The following is an 18,353-nucleotide window of genomic DNA, read 5'->3' on the forward strand; positions in this document are numbered from 1 at the left end:
ACTCTAGAGTAAGAAGATCAGAAATAATGATCGCAACGGAGGTAAAACGTCATTGATTAGTTAAATACACGGCAATATCGTAAAATGTTGAGCCTGTTCCTTAACATTAAAATTTTATTTTCCAAGTATTTAAATTATGAAGTCGTTTTTGCGAAATATTTTCAATTAAATTCGTGTATCTGCACAGATACAGGACTAGGACACCCTTCAAATCCCAAGAAACATATTGTTTTTATTTGTATAAAAAATAAGAAATAAGTTACTCTAATTGCTCGGTAGTTTTAGTGTTAAGGCTATTTTTTCTCTTCCCTTTACTTTAGTGATAATACTTTTTTATTTTTAACTTTTTCAATTAAGTTTGTACAGGTATTCTTCCGAAAAGCAGTTCTCGAGAAACATTGCCTTGGAATCTATTAAATACCTGAAGTTAAAATTTTATATTTAGGATGTCTAATCTTTGTTTTTTCATTCTCTTAAAATATCACGTCGACTGACAACGAGATACTTTTCACAAGAACAATTCCAAGCACGATATAATTTGAATCATACTTACTTATTTGATAACCGAGAAACAATAAATTACTGTCACCAGATGTGCTAATATGATCCGAATTATATCGTGTTGTATTTTATTTCAATTAACCTTTCACGCTGGAAAGACGTGCTACGCACGTCAAGATATTTTCGTTCTATAATTGCTAATAATGTCTCATACAAATTGATAGTCTTGTTACATTACACATGCTAGATTGTTTTGAAATGTAGCACTCTATACAAAATGATTAATAAACAAACTTAGTGTACATATCCGTGTAAAATAGGTAAAAACAAAATTCATCGCGCAAAACTTCGCCAAATCTCTGAATTCGTTTCCAGCGCAAGAGGATAAGAACTTCTCACAATTAAACCCGAGAAGGTTTCATTCTTTGAAACTGAAAAAATAAAAAAGTTTTATCGTTGCATTAGTATTATCTTATTGATATGTTTCTTTTAGTAATTCTCAAATTCTCGAAACTCTTCTTTTATCTATTCAACAAATTCAATAATACGACTCAAGCTATTCGCAACTGCTCAAGCTGAATCCAGATTTTCTAGCAGTTAACCAAGCTTTACTGTATTCTATAATTCAGCACTCTTATTATATTAACACTTTTAATTATCATAAAAAACATCACTGGTCATACGTAAGCAGAGTGAGTGGTTCGCTTACTTGGAACGGGCTAAATTAGATCTTTAACAGCTTACTAAAGCGTTAATTTTAACAAATTTTTTCTAAAAAAAGACATACTTTGTATAACAAATTTCAAAGAGCATAGTTACATTTTTCAAAATTCAAAAGCATCCGTCTAGGAGAAATATTATTATACATTAATACCACCACATTGGTAAGTTTCAATAAGAAAATGCCAGTCTTGCGATTTCTATTGGAACATAACTATTTGTGAAAGGCTTAATATCTCATAGGTAAATAAAGAACGTCTTATAAATGGCGTCTCATAGTCCAAATCTTCAATGTTAAATCGAACAGCCTTCTGTTACACGTGTTTTCAGTACTGTTTAACTCTTTGAGGCACACGATTCTAAAAAAGAAAACAACTCAAACTGCACACAGTTCGCTACGTTAATCGCAACAGAATCAACTACTAATACACATATCGACTTGTACAGATTTTTGTTTTCACTTATTCACGTATTCACCGTTAGTTCATAGCATTGTCAACTGAATGAAAAATTTTAAATAAAATATTAAACTGTACAACTATGCTTGAGAAGCTAAACAAAGGGTGGGATAGTTTTTAACCCACCTAACCCTAAAGAGTTGAAGTAGTCATATCTGGAAATTGAATTGCGAAACGGTACAATATGAGCGACTACGAAACAATGAATGATGGAGATTAGAAAATCGAGCAGAGTATGTATGCAAACATATATATACTCTTACTTCTGTACCGTTTCACTATCTAACTTGCGTAAACAGGCCAATTTTCGCACAGTACGTACGAATACAGTGGGTTATTCACGCGAGCCGAGTCAGTCTACGGCTTAAAAGTGAAGAGTGGCAAGGGGAGGCGGCCACTCGTGGCGCTCGGCCCGATAGTAATAGCGGAATTAGTTTCGGCACGTCTTTCTTACTGGCCGAGCCGCGAGCTGAAGTGGAGCGTGCGGCCGAGTTCCCTTACCCCTCTCTTTACTTTAACCCTTTGCGGTCCACTGTTCAATATCACTGAACATCACATTTTGGTTGAACAGGTTCACTGTCCAGTACCACTGGACATATTCCATTGACATACTTATAACGGTTCTTGCAACTGCAATTCACGTAGGAAATTGTTTTAAAACATACCATATGTTAACACATTGCATGCGGGTATACTTCGCCGCGGACTTACGCGTGTAGCGGGCGTGTTTTCGTTAATTTCGCGGGAGTTCGGTCATTCAGTAAAATCGCAATAAATCGGTAATTAATTCGTTTTTTAATTTTACACTTCAGTGTATAGTCTATGATTATTTTCTTTTTTAAATAATGCAAATCGTTGCCTAGCAACACAAACACCATACATACTTACAATTCCCATCGTATTTATACGATACCTGCTCTCCAGCACAAATCTACTCAATACGTACTTTTACGTGACCCGTGCTCCAGTGCCGGACTGGAAAAACGGAAAAGTACGTTTCCCGCATGCAAACGTGTTAACTAATTTTAAATTATAATTTGTTTTCATAAGCAAATAAATGAATTCATTACAATTGTATTTTTTTTTCATTTATTCAGATTGACTTATTTCGTTCTATAAATTAACCTGGACCTGCCTACTAGCACTCTAATAAAATCAATGGACCGCAAAGGGTTAAGCCGCAGGTCAGCTCGACTCGTGTGAGTAACGCACCGTACGTGGTACAGTATTCTCGCGACGAGTACCTAGTCCGATCTGCAGGATTAGCACCCGCTCATCGCCACTGAGGGGCGAATCCCCTCAAGCCACGGAACTCGACAGTCGAGCAATTGTAATATGATACGTTGTTCAGTGGTAGTAGATATCGATGAGACAATGTTAATGCAATGAACACACTTTTTTATAAGATAGAAATGAAGCTTGCATTAACGCATTTGTGAGATTTTTCTGATTAAAGCAGGACCAAACATAACATACTTTAAATCACAATTTACTAGAAGAAAATGAATTATTATAATTTATTAAATAAGTATATATTGTTCCAAAATCATGTTTTATCTCATTTTAAGCAGAAAAACCTCATAACTCAACTGATAAAAGTTTTGGTCAACAAAAGTGAAAAGTAAAGTTTAACATTGCACTAATATCCCCCCATTCATCTGTTTCTACTGATCGTTCCGAAGTTCGAATCTCTTGCTTATTCATTCGCGTCGTTCTTTTCTACACAGGACAAGTGAAAGGTTCGGTTCAGATTTTATCTCGACTTGAAATCTACACCGCTGCAGGATTAGTGCCCGGTTGCAGTCCCGATTTTTAGGTACTAATCGCGAGAATACTGTAGTAAAAGTGCTTGTTCTAGAATGTCGGCTAAACAGTCAGGAAAGAAGAAGAAAAATGTAAAAAAAAAGGATGAAAGAAACAAAGAAAATATGAACATTTTTTCTAAGAGAACGGTCAAGGTCAATTTTGCGGTAACTTTAGTGAATAGATCTCGATTCAAAGGCGTAGGATCCGTCTATGATAGCAGCTATCTAACATTTCTTAGCACCCTGTACTTTCGAGTTTGCTTATTAAAGGAAATGTTGAAAACAGTAGCAATTTAGTAAATAGTTCGTCAACATCAATAACTTCAAGTTTCAAAAAGAAACCTGTGTACAATGTATAAAATAAACAACCAACTCTACAGATACGGTTAATAGGAAAACTTCTATCTCGAAAATGTAAGATTAAGTTACTCGAAAATATGCATTCTCTCGTTAAGTAGAACGCAGTCCGTTGCTTTACGCAGAAACAGCAAGTCGGGTATGACAATATAACACCCCGTGATTTAAAATTACCGTTTTTCAATAAATAAACCTTAGCTCCATGTAATCAACATCTAGTTCAACTTCTATTGTCAAAATGCTAAGTATAAAATTATTATCTAGTATCTAATTTATGTTCCCTGCTAGTAACAATGAGATGGGAATATGTAAACGTACGAGATTCCACCCATGAACAGCACTGTCGTTACATGTATATATGTATACATGTATAAAATAGAATATCCAAGTGAAAGCATCTGATAGTTTACAGGTGTACGAGAAAGTTCTTCACCGTAAACTGAAATTTTTTGAAGCTACAAACAGAAAATCATGGACAAAATATTCTCCTCGTGTATTAGACTTTGCTGATCAATCTCATACGTGACAAGTGTGTTCCTTCGATGTCCACATCTTTGAGTTCCATACGTTCCGTGGTACTGCGTATAAATTTTTGATGTACGAAGTGCGTTTTCACTGACCATGACTGCACAAAAGTCACTTATTGCTATTTGAAAGTTGGAACGTAAGTAGACCTTTTTCTTCTTCTTTTTTCTTTGCAATAATCATAACTGTTCAACTACGGTGCAAGTTGATCACAAGTTCAAAAGCAAGAGATTATAACGAGAAAATATGTATAGGTATACGTCTCCAAAATGATAAAAAACTTTCTGAATGCTTTTAACCTTTTCACAGTGAAATAACATTTCTCAAGCAGTAATGAGAGTGTACTTCAGAGTAAATACATTCAAATTGCAAAAAGAACTCAGCCTTCCGTGAGCCTTTTGGGCGGAGCATAAAACTGTAAAAAAGTTCAAGCATAATAGTATTATTATGAATATTTATTGCTGGAGATCTCTGAAGGAGTTAGTAGAAAGCATGAATGAGAGCGGTGTATGAGGCAGAACAGTACATGTCTCTAGGAATTTTGATGGTATAGGATAAAAGTGATCGGATATCTAGTTACTAATTAGACATAATGTTAACTATTATTGCACGAATGATAAATGGATAATTTCGAACATGTAAACCTAACTGAATCAAGGAAATTCTTTGGAACAAACATAACAGCGGATGAAAATGTCGGCGCAACCTAACTTTTTAAATGCTACTTCCTACGTCAAGCACACCCCAGGACAGACTTTTATTATTAGTAGTGACGAAACCAAAAACAGTACCAACCCTTTTAACAGGTTTTCATTAGAAAATAATACATATAAAAATGTTTTTTCTATATACCGATATGCCTATTCGTTGTAATTATTTACAAGTTAACTTCTTAATTAGGTATGAAATATTCAGAATACTCCCGTTCAGTGCAAACAGTAAAAGGTAAATTGCTATCACTTTCCCTTTCATACTATAATTTCACTATTGAAGATAAAATTAGGAGGCATACGTCTATTACCGACAAAAAAATTTTGTAATCCAATAATTGTACCCTAAATAAATTCTCACTTTTCTTACTTTACATATTTAGGAGTAAATCTTATAGGTTTTAGTATAGAAGATAGTTTGGTAAAATAAGGTGGTATACCTCGAATAAGAATAATCATAGTTATTAAATATGAACAAAATTGTGTGGATTTTTTCATTTCTTCATATTTCATACATATCATTTATTTGCAATATTTCATTTACCCTCAATTATCGCTTATAAACGTCTAGGAATACCTTCCATTAAATGTCGATCTCATTTTTGACTATAGTTTTATGAGCTTATTTTTTATTTAAGAATTAAATCTTAATTTCATCACTCCACAAAACTTTTTTCATATGTTATAAGACTATACTGTCTTTTATATATATATATATATTTGCATTGAATTTTTTAATAATTTCGCGACGTGTAATAATCGCTTCTATTCAGCATTCTCTTACAAGCCGATTTTTGTATCCTTCGATAATACAGTAAACATTGAATAATTGCAACAATCGTAAGGATCCGAATTTGTGGTTATGAAAAGGTAGAAACAATTTTATTCTGAAAAACGAAGATACTAAGCATGACGGACGTAGAAATGGAAAACGCGTGTAAAGGAAAAAGAGAAACTGAAAGTCGAAGCATTTGGCAACATTAAAGGCTTGCGATGAGCTTGAGACCTTTAACTCAAGAATCAAATTTTCTTATTTGTAATTTATAATTTATAATTTATAACTTATAATTTACAATTTACAGTTTATAATTTTTTATGAAAGAAATTTTCACCGTCATTTTTAGGTTCTTTTTATTAAAATAATATCAAACACGATAGAATCACAATCATAATTACTTGCATAAGATGTGATAGTACCGTCGGATATAGAAAAGGACTGCCAATAGAAAAAAAAGAGACGTTGAAATCGTCGAGTTTGACAATAGTCTAATCATGTTACACCATCCAACCGTGGCCAGTCGTCAAGCGTATAGTGTATCGAGAGGAAGCTGGTGGAGATGACGACATTGCAATTATGAAGAGATTACTGATGTTACAATTATTCAAAGTTTACTGTACATCGCTTAAGACTATATTTTTCCAAATTTATTATAGCACTAAATTTTACATACAGTATTTAAATTTTTGTTACAACATTTTTAAGTATACTATATTTCTTCCTTACATCTGTCTATAAATTGAAGTCTCCTCAATAATAAAGAATTAACAGGTCTCTGATTTTCAGAAAAATATTCAATTTTCAATTTTCAATTTTCAATTTTCAATTTTCAATTTTCAATTTTCAATTTTCAATTTTCAATTTTCAATTTTCAATTTTCAATTTTCAATTTTATAAATTACATGAAAAATATTCGGAGAACGTATAGATAAGTATAATGTGGACACTAATATTGACTAGAATTGAAAATACTTTTGAACAAAATTACATCAATGACAATCCGTTTGAGTTTACCACGAAAAGAACATTTCATAGTGTTTTTCATTCTGTGCAATTAAGGATTTCATTTAAATAATTAGAAAAAGAATTTTTTTATTTATCTTTGCTATCAAATTTTCTTAAAAAATTCTTGTGTGCGATTGAATCGTAAAAATAAAGTAGACAATGATAAGCTGAATTTTCTCTGTGCTTTAAATGGAAAACCAATAAAATGGTACAATGTAAACATAAAATGTTTTTTCTAGTAACCTATCCAACTTATTATCGCTGATAAAATTTTACAGAATGGCACTTTCGATTTGTTTATCCGGCAATACTCTTTAGATTCATAAATCATTGAAAACTGGTACTAGTACAAAGTTTGTGATAAACTAATACACGAAACAATGTACAAGTTTTTTTGGTCATTGTGTCATTAGACGATTAATCACGTATAATTATCACGGTTATCTATTTACCAACACCGTGACTACTGAGTTTTAATTTTCTGCTTTCAATTAGCCTGGTTGAAATGAATTGATTAAACTTAGGTCTGATTAACTTAACAATTATTTTGCTTTTCTAACCGGAAAATCATTTTTTGATTATTTATACCTAATGTAAATATCGTTACAAATATTTTAGAAGTACCGTGATGTTTATGTAACTCACGAGAAAACCAATAATACTGTAATTTTTAATCCCGAAGAAATAATACTTCTAAGAAAGTAGTATTATCCTGTTTCATCATACTATTCTTTTCACTATTTTCAAATCGATGTCTTGTCGTATACTGTCAATTTATAAAAAAAAAATTAAATAATCTTTGCCGAAAAGTAAGAAATAAGGCAGATAAATATAGAAGGAAGCTTGCGATTGTCACGCACCGCTACAGCCCTAACGTAACGCCTACTTCCCAATATGAAAGTCGAAAGTATTTGAAATATCATTTCTGTGAAAAATAATAAAAAGCTGAAGTTACGAGGATATGACTTGCAACAGTTCACATTGCCTGATCTGCGCACGCATACTTTTACATGCAAGTATGCAAGTTAGAGGTAAAGATCGGTTAGAAGTGAAACCGGAATGGCACTCGAAAAGCAGAATGCTGACGGACGATGATGCATGAACACATTTGCCGTGAGAGTGATTGATTGTTGGACTCACACGAACGATTTTTGGTGGATTCAATATGAATGATATTATGAGAAATGTGAGTCGATCCCTAAGGTGTTCCTTAACTAAGTAATTTCACTAGGCATGTATAACTACTTTTAGAGACAAATATTAGAATCGGTTGTCCGTGAAGTGGACATCTGCCAACCGCTCTCACCTGTGTGTTGGCGGATGTGGTTAACAAGGTGTTCCTTTCTGGTGAACGATTTGGAGCAGAAGCCGCATCGGTGTGGAGACTCACCCGTGTGCTGGCGGACGTGGTTCAGAAGATGCTCCTTTCGAGTGAACGTCTTCGAGCAGAAGTCGCAGCGGTGCGGCGTCTCACCCGTGTGCCACATTATGTGGTTCGTGAAGTGCTCCTTTCTCGTGAACGACTTACCTGTATTCGCAGCAGGAAACAAAACCAAAATCACAAATACAGATTAGATTATAGCATATCGTATTCACAATGTACATCGCTTTAACGTGTATCTATAATACACGGTTGTCACTGTTGAGGTACTCGATTCGACTTTAAAGGGATGTTTTCATTTCAGCGACTCTTCAATTACCATTACATTAAAAAGTAATAAAATTAGATATAAAGTTAAAACTTAGAATTTTACATGCACGTTTATTTATATTTCAGGAGTAAACAGTAAAATTTTTGTGATTCTGATATCATTTTTATGCATATCAACAAAATTATTAAGTGTTAAATGTTAAATGCAATGTTCCATTATTCACGACCCCATGATATCTTAACAGTCAGTGACTTTCTTTGAAATTTTACGTAGTATGAAGATGTGTCGCATCGACGTTCGAGATCGGCAAGTTCGAAGAGGAACTGTCGGAAAGGGAAACTGCGAGAAAAGCCTGGAATGTAGAAGAATGTTCAAGAGGGTGCGGTTAACACTTAGCCAACCGAATGGGAAGATCTCCCACTTTTCACTTAGCAACGTATTGCCTTTTATTCTGTCGGATTATTTGCAGTCCATTAAATGCGGTTCTTGTTTTTACAAAACACAGTTTCTAACCGAATTGACTGAATGAGTTCAATTGAAGATAATGGAGAGGGTTGTAGTTATAGTTCTTTTTAGGCGGTCGCCTAAATGTTAAGATCAGCTTCCGATTCAGAAGTATTAAAAGATCGAGCGGCACGTCCGTGGCATCATTCAATTATGGAATGCCGATGTAGCCGCGTCCGTTAAGCTAAAACCCTTACAATAGGTACAGGTATTTTGCATAGATATCCCTTTACACTCCACAGTAAAATTATGTGAGTATCACCAAAAGCTTTTTTAATTAAATAATACGTACAAAATTTTCAAGACGAAATAGATTTTTCGAATTTATGTGACCGTCATTTCGTTCAAATGCATTTTCTGTTTTATTTTCGCACTGAACAATAATCACATTCACATAGATGAAGATTATTTATTATTTGTATGTTGCACACGAATATCACAACGGACACCTTGACTGGCATATAAAATGGAATATTACATTCAATAGTTAAGAACTTTGTTAATATGCCCTTGCAATATAAATAAATTTTAACCTATTTGGAGTTTGAAAGCCACCACAAAGCAACCTCTTCGAAGAAGAACACCCTCCCTCTTTTAAGCGGGTGAGTTTCTCGAAAACATCGTAGCGTTTTGTCAAACCGATAGCTTTACGAGCGAACAACTGTAAATAAATCCAGACTTGATTTTCATTTTATGCCATTATTTGTTATCTTCTACGCGTATTCAACAAAGTCAGTTTGCTTGCTGACAATTGGATAATAGAGTCTGGTATGGATGGACCTGCATTTTATGGGGTAGGTAAGTCCCGTCCCCACCTCGCTTTTACTTTATGATTGCTAAAAATTATTCCAGTTTGAATCCGATGATTTTTCAGTGTAAACTAGAAGTTCGAGATTTTTGTAAGTTACTTTATCCAATTAAAAATTAAAGAGGCTTTATAAAAGTATGGGATTTTTGGGCGACTATGCTTGTAGGCCGTCTCTCAAACACGCTCATTTCGTGGCAGCGAAAGTTTCTCACGATTATCTCAGAAGTTAAATGAAACGAACCTTTTTACCAAAAGAGAAAGTTATTCCAAATATTGATTTTTAACAGCAACCGAGTTTTCGTAGGAAACTATATACAGTGAGACCGACATCGTTACTCAGTTTCCTACAGCGAAGAGCAATAGACATATTAGTTACGTTTGTATAAGCAGAATTCAATGTATTGTACCGAATGTTTTCTATTAACATCTCGGAAACTAATAAATACCCGAAATTAAAATTATATATTTAAAGTTCATCCTTTCTCTTTTCCTAACGCTCCAAATTTCAACCTGATCAACTAACAGTGTTATTCCGAAGAATACTCCACTATTTCTATTATTTAATTATAAACAATTATCATTCCAAAACAACCGTAGAAGAAAATACTGGCATAAAGATGAAAATGATGTCTAGAAGGTTTGTTTACATTTTGTTCTAGAGCCGCCGTGATACAATTTGGTACCAATATTCTATTATATTATCACGGACGCAGAATTCTTTGTAGCGCTACTCGGATTTTTCTACAAATATCTCAAAGATTATGCGAGATCGCTAGATACATATGTGTAGAAAAAGGTTGTGTAGAATGTCTAGTTCTACAACATGCCCAAACATCATTCAAATCGAATAGAAAGCCCGTTTTCGACAAGATCAGCAAGAAAGTACTTTCCAACAGTGGTTGAAACCAGTCATGAAGAACCGAAATAGTCATAATTGTTATTAGATACATCGTCTCTGAACTATATCGGTTTCAGTTCTGATTCTTCAGAATCGATATAGAACCGATATAATACCGGTTCTTCGGAACAGAAACCGGTATACCTAATTACATTTATGACTCTATCTCGGTTCTCCATAATCATTTCAGTCGCAACCGACATGTAATAGTTTCACACAATTATTTCCGGAATCTTTTCAATTCCTGATTTCTAGGGATGTGCGGGTATTTACCCGACATTCGACTCAAACTATATGTCATCCGTCAGTTGACGGTCGGTGTCGTACAGTCCGCTTCTTACGTTAGCTCCGTCGGCTATATGTTTAGAACTGCACAGGAGCAAGGAGCGAGAACCAGAGCACAGCGCCAGTCATTACTGGCGCGCGCAGAGGCCTGAGCGTCATGAGTGGAGGAGTCCCCTTGCCCCTGTGCGCTTTTAACCCTTTGCGGACGGGGCGGTTTTGAGTAAACCGTACCGTGGGGCCGAGCCGCTACCACGATAATCATTTAAAACTATCAGCGCACATTTCTGCTTAAACGCGATTTTCGTTCATAGCGCTCCAAGATGTCAAATTATAGACATGTGTAGATATGTACGTGCACAGATTCTCCAGAAAATAAATAAGATAGTAGTACTATCAGTTATTTCCGCCGAACGCATATATGCGGCGGTAGTCCGTAAAGGGTTAAACCTAAAGAGCCCTATACATGCTGCATCATGCGGCGATACAAGCGGCGACTCCTCAGTCTAGCATCGGAATCAGTCTCTCCACACGTTAAAGTAAGCTAGGACTCCTAGGTTTCACAACTCCTGCTTCAGCATCAAGCCTCCTATTGACCAGGTCCCCTTTACAGCACTATTTTGCTCCTACAGCGCCATTTTGGCTTTTCAGCTTGAGGGTTTAGTCCATCAACTCGTTGGATTCTTCTCAGTTTGTCATGCGACAAAAATTTAAGCAAGGAATTCAAAATGTCCAATAAACTTCCGCTATCCGCATTGTTAGCCTTACTAGAGGCAGTATTTAGTTTCAGAAAGTTCCAGAACCATAAAGTTCTGTTCGATACATTATTCTCATGATCAGAAAATATGATGGACAAGTATTAAAAAATAAACGTAAAACTAATTGCTCATTCAGTATCAAAATAGTCACACCAGAAATTAGTTGAAAAATTCATTATAGACTGATATCAAACATACCGAAGGAACTATAATAAAATATACTAATACTATAAAATATCTTCAAATTGTGTAACATTGTTAACCAGATTCAAAATCGGCCAATTTTCATCATTAACCTTTGCAGATAAAAAAGAGGCGCACGTTCCAAGTACCGTATTATTGTCCTGCGACGGAAAACACTCTTTTACATAGGTGTCCTCTATTGATATTTCACTGGAGTCTCTGTTCACCAACCTTACCGAGACTCCTTGACTCCAATTGAGTTCTAGGCGAACGGCATGTGGTCGGTGTGGTTTTACGACAGATTTTTCGAAACTGTTCGCCTTCTTCTATTCTAAATCGTCTTTCCTTTGCCAACTAATGCAGGAGTCTGGCTCCGGCATCGATGCCAGTTACTGCTGCCGACGGTACACTGACTCCGCCCTAAAGACACCTAAACTTGCATTGTGAAACTATAGAAGTCACCGCTTGTATCGCCACATGTTGCAACATGTATGGGGCCCTTAAGGCCGATGGAGCTAACCTGAGAGGCGTATAGTACGCAACACACAACTCTCTCCGCTACGTAGTACCTATGTAACTACGTCGGCGATTGTCAACTGGTCAATGACGCAGTAGTTTGCCCGAGTGTTGCAGCGCCACGAGCGCCTATCTGAGTCCGCTCAAATGGTCGGGTATTTATCCGATACACTAGGCAGCCAACAGACGCCTACTGATTTCCAATTTAACCTTTAACTACCCGCACGATATATTCTGTACACCACACGTATCGCTGTGTGACTGAGTACATATATTATTGTATTGGGACAAGAAAATACATCGTCTTGATGAATTATGCTATTTATTAGGAATATAACCATAAATGAATATAATAATTGATAATAAACAAAAAGAAACTGATGAAATTGATTTTACATTATTATTCGCTTCAGTCGCTACTTCACCAGCGGGGGTAGTTAAAGGTTAAAAAAGTAATGTAACTGCAAAATGCACATGCATTATTGCATGTATTAAAAATCTGTGATCGTGTAGAACTTTACACCATTAATTTTTGTATTCTAACATTCTTTTTCCTAGCTTCAGTCAGAAAAATGACATGTCTTGTTACAGTTACATGAATTACCCTATAGACAGAGTAAGTTAGAAATTGTAATATTGCGACAACAGAGATGATTTTATATAAAAGAATGAGGAGTGAAATGAATTTAATATGAAATTTGAATTTAATATGAAATTGATATGAATTGATATTAATATGATATGATATGATATGAAAGAATGAATTTAATATGAAATTTTCACCTGAGACTTTGTTCTTCGAGAAATCGTTTGATCAATTTTCAGGTACATACATTGAAAGCGACCTCGCTACCGTACCATTTTGTTGCTGTTAGCGTTTATTTCAAATTAATGATATAATTAAAATAATGCAACAGATTTCAGGGGAATATTAATTTTTCTTATTGTACTATGAATATTACTGAAAATGTTGCTTACATTGCTTCATATAAAACTAATGTGTTTCCACTCTTCAAATTATCTTTTTCTTGTTTAAGTAATACCATCAACATTCTCTCTGTATGTACGTTGATTTATACATACATTCCCATCAATAGAAGTCCAAGAGTGAAATATGTGGCGATTTTAGATAAAAAGTTGTTCCAAGAAAAGCCTATTGTATAATTAAGCGAACCCGTGCAAGAAGGAGCTATACCACAGTAGTAACATTTAGAGATATTAAATCTTTTACAAGAAGTTGTGTTTCAATACCAATTATATAATTAAATCGCTATTTTTTTATTTAAACTTATTAATATCATAAATATGTTATATTTTATTTTATTTTTTTATAGACGAAGGTATAAAACTTTGATTCAAACGTGATGTTGCAAAAGCTGCTTTCATTAAAAAGTAATTTATTTAAAAGCATTTTACTTCACAACTCGTATGCTTTTGTTCGTTTAATTTAGACTGAAGGGTGTAGGGAAAATTTGAAAATTTTACGTAAGCATTGTGGTATATACAGGTTGTTTTCGTTAACTAGGCACGGCCGAATATCTTAAGAACGTTTAAAACTAGACACCAACAAACGTCGAAATGAATAAATATTTCATTTTATATATTTTGTGATTTAGCTTCTTCCGGTATTGGATCCCTCAATTTTAATATATATCTGTCAATATTTATAAACGTCAACACAGATGGAAATAGATAGATTAGCAACAGAATAATACAATAATACAAGTATTCACTGTACTTTTAAAAAATTATATGCTCAAGAACAAAGCGTCGAATAAAAAAATTGCATATTAAATTCTTTGCCGATATTTTCACATACAATCGTCTTTGTTTGGATTGCATCATACTTTCCAACAACACTTTCTACAGATATACACCATGAAAGAATTATGCCAGCCTCGGAGTTTTAAAATACCGAAGTATATATTTTCTTATACAGACTAGTAGAACATAGTTTTTAAATTAGAAAACAATTATACTATTCTGTTTTTAACCCTTTAGCTATTAAGCATCACTGTACAGGTTTCTTGATGTGTAATCTTTTGGAATGAAACGTCACTCTAATGACTTTTTCGATTAACCCCTTTGCTTCTATAGACGCGATAACTCGCAATTCAATTTCTTTCACAAGATGTTTTATCAAACGATGTCGTTCGTATGGTGTTATAGGCGAGATATCTCACGTCGCAATATTGATCATGTGATGATTAAGAAATATTTTATGCTCGTGTATATACTTCAATGTCTATTTACAACTGAATGTCACTTATCGGTCACTTCTATGCTAATTTTTGGTGTAGTAATGTAATATTCGACTTGATAACAACTCAAGCGAAAAGTTTCATTTCTATGATTTGGAAGCATCTATTTCTACTTAAGAATTATAACGTGACTTTAGCACTGTAACTTTTGTGACTGTAACTTTTGTTTGACACATTTGTTCCTATCACTGATATTTGTCGAGATAATTCGGTGTTCTTGATTCGATCGCCATACATTTTTTTTAAACTAAACCTATTTTTATCTTGGAAACTATTGAGTTTTGGACTCATGTTTACTGTTTTTTTTTTTTACTTAGTTTAGTGAGTTGTACACGTCCTATCATTTGTGCGTAATAATTTAGAAACACCCTGTATATTAGTGTTCTTAGAGGGAAAATGTGGAAGAGAATGGTAAAGGAATGACTAGGAAGGAAAAAGAACCCAAACATTGACTTGACTTGTCCTAATGACTCAGATGTTTAATACGGAGTAGCCTGAGATGTTAGTAATCATGATGCGCTGGCGTTAGTTTGAGCTATCGGATATACAACAAATAGGTATCTAAGTACACAAACGTAAAATATTTCCTAAATGTCACATGAACAATATTGCGCCGCGAAATGTATCTTCTTCATAGCATAACTCCTCCATAACATCTCATGAACGAAAATGAACCGCGAGATACCTCATTCTCGGCAGTTACGGAGTTGAGCCACCTTTTCGATGGAAAACTCATTACGGTACTTCTATTTAATTTTTTATATAGAAGGAAATAAAAATATTGATTCAATGATATGGAATATACTAATACTTTTAATTCACGCGTCAAGCGGGAGAGCTGTTCATATAGTAGTATACCTTCACAGATGATTTCAATATAGCTAAAGGGTTAATTAATCTTTTGTATGTAAAAATTATGAGAAAAATCCAGTAGATTGCATTTATCAAAATACATGTTAGAAAATATTCTGACTTTTCTCGAAAATAGTGGAAAATATTTAAAAATACGAAATTCTCATTGAAGCTTGAAAGCATCGTCGTTTATATTTGTACGGCATCAAAACTTTTAATAAATATTGTATCTCAAAAGATATAATTGGATAAAGAAGTTAAAGTGTCCTGTGAACTGAATTAAACCGATGGTGATCGTTAAAAACGAAGGAGAAACACTTTGCAAGTTTCAACCTTCTACCTTGATCAGCGAAGTACTTACAAGAAATTTTCAGATCAGCAGAGTTTGTTTTATTTTCTTTTTGTAACCTTTTCGTTACGGCTAATCTGATCGTATAATTATATAGGATATTAATATAAAATGATATCCGAATAAATTACAATATTTTTATACACGTGGTGAGTCCGGCAATTGAGATTAATTATACTTCAAGAATGGTGGATAATAAACAAAAATTGTAAGGGAAGAAATTGAATGGTATGGAGAAGGTTTTACTTTTTTACAGGCTTACCTGTTTTTGTAAATGCAACAATGTACCTAGGAAAAATGTATCATTTTTTGTAATGGAATCGTAGCTTCTACTGTAGATCAATTAATTGTATAAATAAAGTGCAATGTTAAAAAGATCAACACTGTATAAGATATTTAAAAGTTTTTATGAGCTTCGTTATAAATGTTCAAACGTTTTACCTTCATTCTGCAAGCATTTTATAATACTTTTCTTTATGTTTTCTTATGATATGTTCAAAATGATCATGGTTACATTGAAGCAATGTAATCTAATTCGTTCTGTTAAATCACCTATTGAAATAAATGGAGATGAAAACACTATCTTTAAGGTACCCCTATTAAAAGCAATCAAGAGCTTTATAGAAGATTAAATCAGATGACCTTGATATTTAAGGTCTTACATATTGTACTTGAAACCAATTTTCGGAATGTGTTTGTCGCAATTATTTTGTGCGATGCGTGCATTATATACTGTTACATTACCCTGTTAAAAGTATTTCAAATTCAATAGCATTTGTAACGGAATAACATACGTGAAGTCAAGCAATATAAATTCTGAAAATTGTCGGTATCTTTTTTCCCATTTAGAATGTTATCAGTAAAGAAATACGGTCCCATAATCGCGGTACTTCAGATACCATAGCAAACATTAATACTAAAACGTATTTGGTTGTTTACATTCTTTCCTAGTTATGGATCTCCCACAATCCACAACTTAGATTTGTGTCATTAATTGATCTACAGCAAGAAATACGATTCTACTAAATGAAGTGCATTTCCAATTCCTAGGTACATCGTTGCATATACAGAGTTAGAATAAAGTCATAAATTAAATCTTTGTACTATCCAACGAATTGTACCATGCTGCAATATGGGCTTTTTCATAAATGCATTGATACAGTTGTAAAATACATTTTTTTAAAAAAAACTCCATACCTTTTTACATAAATAGTTTCTTTGCATTATTTTATGAGAAAAAGATTTAAGGTGTTATTATAGAAAGCTCAATATTTTTCGAGATATTTTACTTTGAATATTCACTGAAAGTACGCTGTTAGTACATAACGAGTAGCAGTAGTGATTTCAATATAACAAAGCATTCGCACAACATTAAATATTCAAAGTAAAATATCTCAAAAAATATTGCCTTCACAATGGTAGTATCTTATACAACCTTTCTTTGCGTATAATGATGCAAAGAACCGATTTATGTGAGAGGAAAATATGGAGCATCACTTTAAAAAAAAGTGCACTTTACATTTTGCAATTGAATCAATGTATTTAACAAAAAACTGGTATTGCAGCATAATAGAGCTCGTTAAATAGCGCAAAGATATATCCTTTATAATTGTCTTCTTCAGGTCACCAGGAACAGAATTACATCCTATTCCAGTTACTAAATACATCTTATATTAAAAAAAAGTAGGTCCCCTTGGACTATACAATTTTTTTCTCTATTCTGTGTCTCTTCTTGAGATATAACCCATCTCAATTGTGGTATGCACGCTGCATATACTATGTAAAAATTAGAAATAGCTATATCGATAGCAATAAATCTACAAAATTAATTGAAGTACAAAATACTGGAAGATTATTGACAAATAATTATGTTCATTTCAACTCAAAAGTGTTAATTTATACATCTGAAATGGTGTATCAAGACACAAGTGTAGATTTTTAAGAAAACGAATCGAAAAATTTTGAGATAGTCATACCGTGACAATAATGTACATGGTCATTCAACACGAAGTAAAGGAGAAAACTACTGTAAAGCCTGATATACACTGTCGGTCGTATCTCGATCTTCATCGAAAACAAGAAACCAATAAGAATGTTATGTGGAACGGGCCTAATAGCATTTCGTCCTTAAATGTCATTTGCAGGAAAGTTCCTATAATGGTGTTTCATTCTAAATCACCTAGCAGTAGAACAAAGTGCTCAAGGGATTACTCATATGTAAAAATTGCAGTCGTACGAAACTGTTTAGTTAAATACTATGTTATTAAATACACAGTCAACCACTGTGATTACAAATTAATAAATTAAAATTCGTACTGCAATGTATTGGAAGTGTAAGTGTATATAGGTGTTTTAATTGATCAGGTTAATTAATTTAACTTCATTAATCTGCATATGTATAATTTCACCGAATATGGAAGTATTTAAGATC

The 18,353-nt window shown here is 33.6% G+C and overlaps 1 protein-coding gene across 17 annotated transcripts in view; it reads right to left on the reverse strand.

Moving 5' to 3' along the window:
- Window positions 1-18,353, reverse strand: part of LOC116431222 (uncharacterized) — a 38,759-nt gene that overhangs the window by 11,119 nt on the left and 9,287 nt on the right. For 14 of the 17 annotated variants that reach the window (XM_031986333.2, XM_031986332.2, XM_031986331.2 and 11 more), the window contains one exon: window positions 8,166-8,387. The exons of 1 other annotated variant lie outside the window; for it this stretch is intronic. In XM_031986333.2, coding sequence (XP_031842193.1) covers window positions 8,166-8,387 — 222 coding nt within the window. The remainder of the gene's footprint in view (window positions 1-8,165; window positions 8,388-18,353) is intronic. 2 more of the 17 variants (XM_076370804.1, XM_031986338.2) reach the window with 1 other exon arrangement.

The sequence above is a fragment of the Nomia melanderi genome, chromosome 9, assembly GCF_051020985.1.
Source record: "Nomia melanderi isolate GNS246 chromosome 9, iyNomMela1, whole genome shotgun sequence".
Lineage (NCBI taxonomy): Eukaryota > Metazoa > Arthropoda > Insecta > Hymenoptera > Halictidae > Nomia > Nomia melanderi.